The sequence below is a fragment of the Stegostoma tigrinum genome, chromosome 30, assembly GCF_030684315.1.
Source record: "Stegostoma tigrinum isolate sSteTig4 chromosome 30, sSteTig4.hap1, whole genome shotgun sequence".
Taxonomy (NCBI): domain Eukaryota; kingdom Metazoa; phylum Chordata; class Chondrichthyes; order Orectolobiformes; family Stegostomatidae; genus Stegostoma; species Stegostoma tigrinum.
Window position 1 is genome coordinate 20025951 of NC_081383.1, and position 13762 is coordinate 20039712.

At 41.9% G+C, this 13762-nt stretch overlaps 1 protein-coding gene across 5 annotated transcripts in view; it reads left to right on the forward strand.

Annotated features, from left to right (window-relative positions):
• The window catches only part of LOC125465721 (phospholipid-transporting ATPase IC-like), a 118532-nt gene that overhangs the window by 27171 nt on the left and 77599 nt on the right, over window positions 1–13762 (forward strand). For all 5 annotated transcript variants that reach the window (XM_048559479.2, XM_048559480.2, XM_048559481.2 and 2 more), the window contains 2 exons: window positions 426–539; window positions 10367–10465. In XM_048559479.2, coding sequence (XP_048415436.1) covers window positions 426–539; window positions 10367–10465 — 213 coding nt within the window. The remainder of the gene's footprint in view (window positions 1–425; window positions 540–10366; window positions 10466–13762) is intronic.

The window sequence follows — 13762 nt, forward strand, 5'->3', positions numbered from 1 at the left end:
TTCAGTCACCTCAGTACCACAACACCGGGGTAGAAGAAAATCATTCTCAATCCCGAGGGCCTGCCTAAGAAGGAGGGGTGATGCGGGTTGGTGGCAAGGACAGTTATATTTTCAGTGTTCCATTTTTTAAAGTTGTTTTCTTTACTAATTATAATATAGTTGTTGAGTGGCAAGTTCATGAAATCTGAAAGATAGTAAAGAAACAAAGGTTACAGAAAAGATAAATTCCTCAACAGCTACATAATCTTTGCTGGACAGTTAGTTAGACTAAGAATAGTTCCTGAATATCAGCTGGAAAATAGCAGCAAAATGAACATTTTCCTTCAATTAATGGTGAAACAAATTACTGTGTACATTATAAAATACGCACTGAACTTCTATTACAATCAACTTGTAATTTTCATCGTGATGTCTGTTTATTTCAGGGCAATGAAATTAAGACTTCGAAATACAACATTATTACCTTTCTACCTCGCAACCTGTTTGAACAGTTCCAGCGAATTGCTAATTTCTACTACTTGCTTATTTGTATTCTCCAGGTAAGAGCAGTTTGACTAATCCTCTCTGTATAGGTTGGGTTTTGGCAATATTTCAAAGAGGTGTTAACTAAAACAAAGAAATTGTAATCCTTGTGCGAATCTTTTTCTCTGAATATGCTTCTATTAACCAAATTTAATCTAGGTTTAAGAATGGAAGGCCGCAAACACTGAGTACTGAGGTGGATGCTACTCGTTGCTGATGAGGGCCAGAGGCAAAAGCCAATTCTAAAGTTGTGGTCAGGAGTGGAATAGGATGAATACTTTATGGGTTGGTTGTGGATTGGGAAATGGGAAGGCTGGCACAATGCACAGGTTGGATTGTGTGTTGATGTCTTCCTGCTTCCATGCCATATGCTATCAAAGGAAAAGATGGCCCTTCCTCCCAGAACCTAATTGAGGCCCTCCCTTAGTGAATTCAGGGCCTCTTCCAACCTCTATTAGCATTCTACCAGAAGCAGGGGCCCATGGACACCAGTCAGTGAAATCTGGCTGCCTCCTGGCACACGGATCATGAGGGAATGGGGACCTCTTTTTTTTCCTTTTTAGCTCGTGGAGGCAATCTCACTTGATGGCAATCTCAGTTTAGTCCACTCAAAGCCATTAGCAATACAAAATGCTGGAAAAGACATCAGCTTTGATTCTGACATATGTATGTAAGGTTGGTGGGATTTTAGTCCGTAGATTGAAATACAGGAGTAGTGTTTGCAAGGCACACATTTCTTTTTATTCCTCCATGGGATGTGGGCATTGCTGGGCATTTGTTGCCCATCACTAATTACCCTTGAGTGGCTTATTAGGACTATTTCAGGGGAAGATTAAGAGTCAACCACATTGTTGCAGGCTTGGAGTCATGTGTGGATCAGAGCAGGTAAGGATTGTGAGATTTTCTTCCCGAAAGCACTTCAGTGAAGCAGAATTTCTTTTTATAACAATCAATGATAATTTTATGATCAATACTCCTGATATAGCTTTCCATTCCACACCTTATTAAGTACATTGTACTAGCTATCATGGTGAGATTTGAACCTCTGTTTCTTGAGCAGCATCCTGCCCCTGTGGTTTACTTCTCCAGTGATGTGCCACAATTTCACTCAATTGAATTCAACCTCATCCTGGAATCCCAGCTACATTGTGATTAGCAGCTGGAGTACAGTCTTGTGAATTCAGTGGGAGGCAGTCTTGGGAGAATAGATTGAGCAACTAGGAGGTGAACAGTCATTAAGATAGTCTCTGTTGGAATAGCTTTTCTGGGAAATCAGAGACTAGATTTTCAAATCAAAAGAGCTGAATTGCCTTATTAGGACAATGGCATTTTGAAGAACTTTTGTGACTTATTGCTCATTGACATCGGTGTTGAATGCTGAAAAATTCATAAGATTTGTCTTGGTTGTGTCTGCAATATAACGTTCAGACAACCACAAACTAGCCATTTATTTATGTTCACCTCATATTACTTCTGGATATTAGAATGCCAAAATAGGTATTGTTCCTTGCTTACTGACTTTGTATGGTGAATGTTTTTCTTTGATTAAACTGTGAGACTTTGTGGCTTTATTCTTTTAGTAACTGACTGATATTTCAAATTCCATCTCTATGAAACAAAAAATTAATTTTCCCTAGCTGTAGTGTAACTAGTTTGGAAGTTTTTTTGCAACTGAAACCAAATGCTGGCCTGGAATCATTACAATGGCCCTTTCATTACACAGGGCACCGCAAAAGTGTTTGATAGTCAGTGATGTACTTCGGAAAAGTAGAAAACACAACACCCAATTTGCGCAAAGAAAACTCTCACCAGCAACAATGTTATGAAGACCAATCTGTGAGATCTTGATTGAGGGACAAATATTGGCCAGGAAATTGAGAATAGCTCCCTCGCAATGGGTTCATTTATTTCAATCTACAAAAGCGGACTGGACCTCTTTATCATCTCATCTAAAAACAGTGACTCCCTCAGTGTTGCACTGCAATGTTAGCCTTGTTTTATGCTCAAGTCCTTGATATATGTTTCAGTTGTACTTGTCTTTTATGATAGGTGTCTATCGTTAGCTTGATCCTAGTTTTTCATTTTTTTTGTATTAAATTATAGGCAGTTGGTTGATCCCACATTTTTTTCCCTTCAGTTTCTGAAGAGATCAACCTGGCACTTTATTCAGGCTTCACCTGTTCTAATGCTGTAGCTGTGAAAACAGAAGAAATAAGATCAGAAGTAGGCCATTCAACCCTTCCATCTTGCTGCACCATTAAATGAGGTCAGGGTTGACCTTCCACTTCAACACCATTTTGCTACACTGTCCCAGTGTGTCTTGATGTTTTTATTGTACAAGTCTATCTGTCTCAGTCTTGAACATGCCCAACAACTAAGCCTCCACAGTTCTCTGAAGTAGACAATTCCAAAGATTCATTGCCCTTTGATTTAAGAAATCCCTCATCATCTCCATTCTAACTGGCCTGCCACTTATTCAGAGACTGTGTCCCCTGATTCTAGATGCTGCACCCAGGAGATACATCCTATTCATATCTAACCTGTTATGCCCTATAAGAATTTTGTATGCTTGAATGAAATAATTTCTCATTCTTCTAAACCCCAGAGAATATAGGCTGTATCTATTTAATCTTTCCTCAAAAGATGATCTTTCCAACCCAAGATTAGCTTAAATGTTTCTTTGTGGCAGGTTTATCTTTCCATTGGTGAGGAGACCAAAACTGCATGCCGTACTCTAGATGTGGTCTCACCATGGCTTTGTGTAATTGTAATAAAACATATTTACTGTTCTACTCAAATCCTGTTGTAATAAAGGCCAAAATATCATTCGCCTTCTTAATTGCTTGCTGTTAACCTTCAATGCTCATCAACAAGGACATTCAAATCCCTTTTAAGTACATTTCCCCACCTCTCAGCATTTCAGAAATAGTTTGTTTTCCTTACCAAGATCCAATGCCAGTTTTTTTTTCTACCCAGTTAACCTTTCTGAATCCCTTTGAAGCAACTTTGCATCCTCCTCACAACTCACACTTCCACCTTGTCTTGTGTCGTCTGCAAACTTGGAACTATTTCATTTTATCACCACACCAAACTCATTGGTATAGATTATCAACAGCTGAGGTCCAAACTGGTACCTTGTGGTACTTCACTTGTAGCAATTCTGCCCTCCTGAAAATACGCTATTTATTCCTATTCTCTGTTACTGTGAACTAGTCTTCAATTGTTGTGGGTAAATTTCCACAAGCTACCTTTAATTCAGCAGCTTATTAAGAAATCTTACAATCAAATACTGAAATAATTATTTAAAATTTATTTCATGTAGCAGCCAAAATAAGACCCCTCAAGTGAACAAGTTAAGCTTCACAACTCAATATGGCTATTACCTGTTTAATGATGGAATTTAGGTACAATTCCAGTGAACAGCGTCTGGAATTCTGCTCCCAAGGAGTCCTGGAGTTGAATTCTTACACAAATTTCTGTCTTTCAAGTTTGTGGTGTGACGTTAACGATGATCTTTTAGATTCTTTTATCAATAATATTGATTACTCCTTTGGAACCATCAAGTCTGTAGCTTGCTTGCCTTCTGATCAGGAGTAGCTTCTCTGTTCCTTGTTACATTTGGCATTGACTGTCTGTTTGAAGACACAGCTTTCCTGCAATTAACTCCTTAAATTCTTCTGCAGGGCAATGCTTACCGAGCAGTTGTTAAAACAGCTTTGTTTATGCAGCTTCGATTTCTTCTTTTCCCAGGCCTGGTTAATTGCTTTTAACCCCTGATTAACAGTTTGACCTTGTTCCTGAACAGTTTATTCCAGGCAGAGTTATTGGTGCTTCTTTCAATCTACAAATCGTTATTAAAGTTCTGAAGTTTCCCCTCTCATGTAAGTCAGTACACGTCTCCCAATCCCATGTGCTGTGATTTCGTTTACTAAACTTGAGTGTAGGATATTATCAAAACCCAGGTGAAATCGTTACTTACAAGAGGGCATAGGTTCATGGTGAGAGGGGGAATGTTTCGGGGAGAAGTATGGGGAAAATTTTTCACAAAGTGGGTGGTGGGTGCTTGGAATGCACTGCCACTGGAGGCGGTGGAAGCAGACAGGTTAGCTATGTCTAAGGCGTATCTTGAGAGACACATAAATGGGAGGCTAACAGAGGGATAAGAATGTGAATAGTGGGTCTAAATAAGATGTGGAGGTGCTGGTGTTGGACTGGGGTGGACAAGGTCAAAAATCACATGACACTTGGCTATAGTCCTACAGGTTTATTTGAAGACACGAGCTTCCGGCGTCTCGCTCCTTCTTCAGGTGTTGGTGATAGAGGTGGCATCAGACACAAAATTTATAAGCAAAATAGCACAGAACAAGTGTCATAGAACTGATGTGAATGTATTGAACAAACCTGAGATAGCTGTTAAATCTTTAATCTGTTAGAAAGAATTAATATGCAAATCCCAGAATTTCCTTAAATTCGATGCCCTGAGACAACTAAAGTAAACCAGAGGTGACATCTCAGGTCAGTCAATGCATTTTAGGTATGAGACCTTGTTTAAAATCTGGCTGTTTATTAACTTGGAGTCAAGCTGGTTTTATTTCCAAAGTAAGAATTTATGTACTGCCACTTTGTCTACAAATTACGTGCTTTTTGAACAAAATAGAGTGTAACTGCAGTTACAGTCAACCACATTGCTGTGGGTCTGGAGTCCCATGTAGGCCAGACTGGGTAAGGATGGCAGTTTCCTAAAGGCCATCAGATGGGTTTTTTTAGCCAACAATGGTTTCATGTTCATCATTAGGCTTTTAGTTCTAAATTTTTTAAAATGAATTTAAATTCCACCATCTCTCACTGCAGGATTGGAACCGGAGTCCCTAGAGCATTACTTGGGTCTCAAGATTAACAGTTCAGCAATAATACCGCTAGACATCCCCTCCCCTTGCAAGAAAAGCACCAATGTATCTATTGTCTCCACACCTACTTCTTTCAACATTGGGATCTTGAAGATCTGCTCTGGGGATATGTCCACAAAAAGTTCAATTTGTTTTTTTTTGAACATCAAGACAATCCAGGTCCTTGTTTATACCCTATTCTCCATTTTTTCCAGGAGATGTTTATAATTTTTTTGACATGAAGAACGACACAATATATTTGTTTATGATGCCTCTGCAAGTTCCTTATTCCTTATTGTGAATTCCCCCACCTCTACTTTTATCTTTGCTAATCTTTTCTTTCTCTGTGCTATTTCAGTTGGGTGACGTAATCCACACCTTCTTTGTCACTGCAGTCCAAAACTCAATGCTGTATTTTGAAATTTAAAGATCCAGCGTAATGGACAGCCACAATGACAGCTAGGGCGCCAAATGTGTAGGGGATAGAATGCGAGAGATAATGGGGACTGCAGATGCTGAAGAATCCAAGATAACAAAGTGTGGGGCTGGATGAACACAGCAGGCCAAGCACCATCTCAGGAGCACAAAAGCTGATGTTTTGGGCCTAGATCCTTCATCAGAAAAGGGGGATGGGGTGAGGGTTCTGGAATAAATAGGGAGAGAGGGGGAGGTGGACCGAAGATGGATGGAGAAGAAGATAGGTGCAGAGGAGAGTATGGGTGGGGAGGTGGGGAGGTGGGGAGGGGATAGGTCAGTCCAGGGAGGACGGACAGGTCAAGGGGGTGAGATGAGGCTAGTAGGTAGGAAATGGAGGTGCGGCTTGAGGTGGGAGGAGGGAATAGGTGAGGGGAAGAACAGGTTAGGCAGCAGGGGATGAGCTGGGCTGGTTTTGGGATGCAGTGAGGGGAGAGGAGATTTTGAAGCTGGTGAAATCCACATTGATACCATTGGGATGCAGGGTTCCCAAGCCGAATATGAGTTGCTGTTCCTGCAGCCTATGGGTGGCATCATTATGGCACTGCAGGAGGCCCAGGATGGACATGTCGTCTAAGGAATGGGAGGGGGAATTAAAATGGTTCGCGACTGGGAGGTGCAGTTGTTTACTGCGAACTGTGCATAGGTGTTCTGCAAAGCGGTCCCCAAGCCTCCGCTTGGTTTCCCCAATGTAGAGGAAGCCACACCGTGTACAACGGATGCAGTATACCACATTGGCGGATGTGCAGGTGAACATCTGCTTGATGTGGAAAGTCATTTTGGGGCCTGGGATGGGGTTGAGGGAGGAGGTGTGGGGGCAGGTGTAGCACTTCCTGCAGTTGCAAGGGAAGGTGCCGGGTGTGGTGGGGTTGGAGGGGAGTGTGGAGCGAACATGGGAGTCACGGAGAGAGTGGTCTCTCCGGAAGGCAGACAAGGATGGGGTAGGAAAAGTGTCTTTGGTGGTGGGGTCGGATTGTAGATGGCGGAAGTGTCAGAGGGTGATGCGTTGTATCCGGAGGTTGGTGGGGTGGTATGTGAGGACGAGGGGGATTCTCTTTGGGCGGTTATTGTGAGGGCGGGGTGTGAGGGATGAGGTGCGGGAGTGCCACCAGGGTGGGGTACCAGGGCTTAAGTTGACATAGGGATCAGATAAGAGAAACAGTATTTAGGTTGGGTCAGGATGAGTGGGAGATATTGTAGGGTTTGCCTGCTTTATTGATCACCAGATCTCTGGGTCTGGTAGTGGGCTTATGTAGTGGAATGTGGTGTGGTGGAAAACACAGGAGGCAGATGCTTCAGAGGCAAAGAAAACTCTGATTTTATTGAAAAAGAAGCAAATTGAATATATTCATAGGAAAACTGGAAAGTGAATATCAAACCTGGCTGCTACTGACTAAGACCTCTCTCACAGTTGACTTGACCCCCAGTGAAGTCTTGCAGCCAAGACTTGATATGAAGGGTTCAGTAGTTACAGTGAATAGTTGTTACCTAATGGCTGACAGAGAGACAGAGAGAGAGAGAGAGAAACAGTGAGAGATTACTTGCTAACCCAAAGTCCTACCCCGCTTCCCTTCCTTCGGGATGCCCTGCAGTGTTTGCCCCCAAAACCCCAACTTCCCCTACCTTTGACTGGCCAAGCTGGGTTAGAGGGTGTCAATGACCTGTGTCTCATCCCTGGAGCAGAATGTGATTTCGACTTGCTCTTGTCCGTGGTCTCTTGCCATAATTGGGTCTCTGTGGGTGGGCTACGAGTGTTGATAACCACCTGTCTGGTGGCGCCCTCCAATGCAGTCAGGCATGTTGCTGATAATGGGTGAGTACCTTGGGTTTTCTTTCCTTTCCTGGTGGCCCTTGTGAGCAGGTTGTTGCCTTGGATAGTGGTGGATGTTGCTGGTGTTGCCCAGGTTAGTGTTTTATGGCTCTGGATGCTTTCGGTCACCTCCAATTATCGAGTGGATGCTTGTGGTTGTTTCATGGTGTTTGGTGGTAGTGAGGGTCGCTCTCGGTGTGGAGGGTTCACAGAGTCCTTGAATCAGAGGTATCTGCAGGATCTTTTCTCTCGATCTGTAAGTCTGACCGATCTACTTTCCCTTCCTCGCGGCTTCGGCTGAAGGAATCCTTTGCGTGCAGGGCCTGATTCTTGTTCAGACTCTCAAACTCCTCTCGTGAACTGCTCACATCAGGCATGCACAGATCCCACCCTGGAGGAGTAGGAATCGAAGTGCATTGCTGGTGTCACAGTGCATACGGCTGGGACCGGGGTGCTATTGCTTTCTATTTATCTGGTTAGGTTTCCTTGGGATTTGGAGCCAATCTACCATCCTCTGAGAAAAAGAACAGGAAATGACATCACCAACCCAAGGAAACCTAAACAGATAAATAGAACGCGGGACATAACACCAGCGCTTCACCGGAGGCTCACTGATGATGTTGCCTAGAATGGTGACGAAACGTCTGAAAACTAACCTTCCAGCTCAGCGAGCAAACTCACATCCAGAAACTCAACCTGAGCTACAAATCTTCTCAAAACTTGCTACCTCTTATTTCCTGCCAAATCTGGTTTTGGCTGCCAAGCTATTGTTCCTCCTCCTGGGGCTTAATGAGCTTCCTGATCACTGGATGAGTTGTGAATGGCTTTTCAGTTAAGGTGAATGGGTTTGATGGTTTGGATTGTCCAGTATTTCCCTTGGATGGGTATTCATTAAGTTTTGGATAGCAGTGTGAATGTTCTTGCGTCTGAAGGTGAAACAGGTTTACATGTAGCACAATGCTGAGCCTGAGCACTGGTTGTAAATTGAATGGCCTTCTACCTTTGTAGACTCCAGAATGTCTGAAGTTGTTTGTTTGCTGCAGTCTGGCTTCCATTATTTTTAGCTTGGGCATGAATGGGGTCTTCCTTTGGTTTCAGTTGGCTAATCCCTGTGCCAGACATCTGCCTTTGGGCTTGTATATTCCCCAGTCTGCCCCAGTCAGCCTTTTCCAGGTCTGGTTGAGGCCCGTGGTTTCTTTACTCCAAAACGTTCAGTGAATTTTAGTCCAATGTAAGTTTCACAAACATGCATCTTCAGATGGCTTTAGTGCATGGTATATCCATAAGCTGATGGGCATTTTTACCCCACCTGACAATATTGATTTTTGGCAGGGGGCAGGGGTGGTATTGGATCCATGATTTGGTGGGGGATAGACAGGAGTTTGGGTCTAGAGCAGCAAATAGTGTATTTGGGTTCTGGGGTGAAAGATGGGACATTGGCTTGAGGTCTATGGGGTATTGAGCTCTAGGGGAGATTTAATTTGGGCTGCATGTGTCAAATTCAAGTGAGTCAATTGAATAGCTACTTGGTGGATGGACTAGGCATTTAATAACCTAACTTTTCATGAGTAACTATTTATTTAACTGCACCAAAACCTCTCTAAATCCTCCTACTGAAACAGATGTTTTCCGAGGGTTAAATACATAGAGAAATTGCCCAGTAGAATTGTCAATTTCTCAGCCACTTCCCTCAGTGTCTGTTATGCATTGGGATTCTGCAGGGTCCTCATTGTACAACCCCATCTAAACCTCAGAGCCTTTTTTATAATGTATTTGTTAGAGGCAAGGGCAAATCTGTGGAAGTGTGTGTGGTATGTTGTAATTTTTAAGGTATCTGTGATTTTCTTATCATATGGAAATTGTACTCTTTTTCATTTATGAAATAGGCTGCAGTTTTTCCTGCTTTATGTCCTGTTCAGAATAAACTACGTGGCGGTGAAAAACATAATTGTATTTATTCCTGAAATCTGAGAATATTTACTCTCTAGTTCAGTCTTTTTTCCCCCATTCATTCATGGGATGAGGGTGTCGCTGGCTAGGCCAGCATTTATTGCACATCCCTAATTGCCCAGAGGACAGTTAGTCAACCACTTTACTGTGGGCCTGGAGTCACATGTAGGCCACACCAGGTAAGGATGGCAGTTTGCTTCCGTAAAGGATGTTAGTGACACAGATGGGTTTTTCCTGACAACCAGCAATGGATTCATGGTCATCATTAGACTCTTATTCCAGATATTTATTGAATTTAAATCCACCTGCCTTGGAACTTAAACCCAGGTCCCCAGAACATTACCTGGATTAACAGGTCCAGCAGTAATACTGCTCAGACATTGCGTCCCCTTGCTATATCAAGCCAAGAATAATGTAGTATCGTAATGGTTATGTTAGTGGACTAACAACCTAGAGGCCCAGCTTTGGAAATACTGGTTCATATCCCGCCACAGCAGCTGATGAAATTCAAGTTCATGAAATAAACCTGGTCAGAAATGGTGAAATGAAGCTACCATAAATTATTGTCAAAATCTGTCTGTTTCATGAAGGCCCATATCATATGGAAGGATAAGAAAAAAGGAAAAGAGAGAACTTGGAACACCAAACAAGAAGTTTATTGGGAATCTATTGACAGATTTGGAAATGCTTTCATTCTCAGTTGAATATGCTTTCTATTGTTTAGGCTATCCCTGCTATTTCTACTCTGCCTTGGTATACAACGATGATTCCTCTCACGTTCGTTTTAGGAATAACAGCCGTTAAAGATATCTTTGATGACATTGTGAGTACTTCCCACCTGCTACTAGCTAACAACTTTAATTTTCATCTGTATAGAGGCTTAACTGTAATATAATGTTTCAACTGGGTTCCACAGGAGCTCTTAGACTGTAAGTGATACTGAGACAAAGATAGATACTTTAAGACAGGTGACCAAACACTTAAATCAAAATAGTAAAATTTTAAGCTAACATGCATCCATATGGGTTAAATAAAATGGACCAGTATAAGGGTTAACTGAATTCTGGGTTCATAAGCTTGCATGATTTCATTTCTCAATCTTCACCAGTATAGGCTGCATTATCCTTAGCTGGAATGCGACTGAAAGCAATGAATATTATAACTTGGACCTATCTATGACAGCAGTCCTGTGACATCATGCCACATATTAGGTTTTAGTTTATTGTTAGCTTTTTAAAAAAAAATGATAAACTGGAAACCTATGATTTCGCAGCTGTTATAGCTTTCAATCCATGATGCTCATTGACACATGCCCAGTACCTGATTGAGGGACTCTGCCTGGGGAAGGATAGAATCCATTAAAAGCAATCACCCGCCCCTTCTGCCATCCTGGTATCCACCCTTCCCATGGCAGCCACCCTGTGACTCCCATCCCATCATCACTCACCTGTGGCCTTGGCCTCTGCTTTGGACACTGCCTGAACCAGTTGTCCAAACGAGCCAGTCTAGTGTCTAGATCATCCCTAAGGACGGATAACTTGGTCAATGATTGTTGTTGTTCTGGGATTGAACATAGGCCCCACTAGAGCATGGATCACAGTGTATTGCAACTTGTACACCCTTCTCTTCTGGGCCGAGGTGAATGGAGTTTAATGTGGAGAAATTACATTGCTCATAAGCACAAAAAGACAAAATATTTATTAAATGGTGTGAAACTGATAAATATTGATTTCCAGACAGACTCGAATGTACTCATACAAGGAATGTAAAAGGTTAGCATGCAGATACAGCAAGCAATTAAGAAATTAGGATTGGTGTTCAAGAATAAAGAAATCTTGTAATAAAGGTTACAGGGCTTTGGTGACACTAGATTTGGAATTCAGTGAGCAACTTTGGTCTCCAGATTTAAGGGAAGCTTTGAAGGGAGAACAGCAAAGATTCACTTAAATTGGCCCTTGGCATGGTGAGGTTATCTGATGAGGAGCAGCTGAGTAAATTGGCTTTCTATTGTCTGGAATTTTGAAGATGAGGAGTGATCTGATTTGAAATGTACAAGTTCTGAAGGAGTTTGAAAAGGTAGATGCTGAGATTTTGGTTTCCTCCCAGGGAATCTAGGAAAAGGGGGAACCAGTATCAGGATAAAGGATTTGAGGTGAGAAAAAACTTAATAATCCAATGCGTGTGTTTCTCCAGAATTCTTTATTACAAAAGTTTATGGATGCACCATCAGTTAATATATTTAAGGCTGAGACAGATTTTTTAGTCTCTCAGAAAGTTAGTGAAAGGGTGGGAGAATGAAATTGAAGTCCAACATCAGCCGTGATTATATTGTAGCCTTGGCTTGCTGAGTGGCTTTCCAGATAAGAGAAGTTTAACAAAAAGGACTTATCTCTTCAGACCCCTTCAAGACTAAGTTCCTTTTTCTGTGAGACTGAGTTGTTGGGAAAGCCACAAGGGCTTGCCCACTCAGGCCTGTTGTGAAAACAGCAATTGGACCCTGATGATTTCATTGGAACATGATCTTCTTATTTAAGGAAAGATTGTCCTGACTTCTGTCAGGGGTCCTTCCCACCCACTCTACACCATAGATGAAAAATTGTCTGCAATTGATAGCTGTGGAGCTCTTTATGAATAGTTCGCACCAGACCATTTAGAACATCGTCATGGTCTGAAGTGAAAACTTTGTTTGACCAACAATGATTTTGTAACCTCTTCAATGAACCTCTTTAGAGTTGGAATGTATTTCGAACCTTTCTTGAAATGTTTGCTTTAAGCACTTGACGTTTAGATAGAGTTACCGCATGACTCTAGATAGCTTTCTACGATGTTTGATTGTCATTGGAAAGCCTTCTAGTCATTGCTAAAAGATGCTATGATTTGTGATTAGCATCATGAGTGGAGCATGTGCAATTAAAAATAAAAAAAACAGATTTTTGTAATGGAAAACCATAATTCTGGAAATGTAGGCATCATTTTTAAACAGAATGTTGGAAATAATTTTGAAAAAGAGAACACAGCATTATGTAAAATACCTTGGGTATACCATATTCTTGTACCTAATCTGCCAGGGAAAGAATGTATTTACAACACTCCTTCTATAGAACATAGGATTTAAGATGCATCAGGAGGTGGTTTGGGTCAGGTATGTTATTAGCTGACTACATCAGGACAACAGACTGTAGCCTGAATAATCAGAAACTTCTGCTACCACATTGGTCCTTTTTGAGGGTCAATTGTGTGCCAGCTAGAGTTTGGCACCTGCTGCAGTTATTCCAACAAAACTCCACCCTCCCACCACAATTCCACATGTCCCCCATAATTCTGTCTCTCCCCCAAAACTCTGTTCCCCTCACCACAACCCTGTCTACCCACTACCTGTTTCATGTTGAGATCCTTTGAAATAAGTATTTTGGGTTTAATTTAGCTTTGACATATACAATTTCACACAATGTAATGAGTTCCCTCCATCTTTATTGATTCTAGAACATCATCTTCTCCAATCTCCCCTCACTGCTTACTTCCTTTGCAAGTGAGATCATTCTGGTTGCACTGTGTAAACACATGCGGTATCCAGGATAACGTCTCACTTATAATTACATTTACTGAAACACATTTGGAATTCACTGGAATTTATGGAAATGTGTTTAAATTAGATACACTGACCAACACCAACAATATTTGTAACTTGACTGGCATATATGTTCATTTAACAGAAATATAAAACTTCTGTTGTTTTAATTGATCATTGATAAGTTATTAAATTTGTGATGATTTACAATCAGATGACATTGGCAAAAAAAGAGTTAAGCTTGCTCAAGAATAAAATGTGAGGCTGGATGAACACAGCAGGCCCAGCAGCATCTCAGGAGCACAAAAGCTGACGTTTCGGGCCTAGACCCTTCATCAGAGAGGGGGATGGGGAGATAGGGAGAGAGGGGGAGGCTGACGAAAGATGGAGAGAAAAGAAGATAGGTGGAGAGGAGAGTATAGGTGGGGAGGTAGGGAGGGGATAGGTCAGTCCAGGGAAGACGGACAGGTCAAGGAGGTGGGATGAGGTAGGTAGGTAGGAGATGGAGATGCGGCTTGGGGTGGGAGGAAGGGATGGGTGAGAGGAAGAACA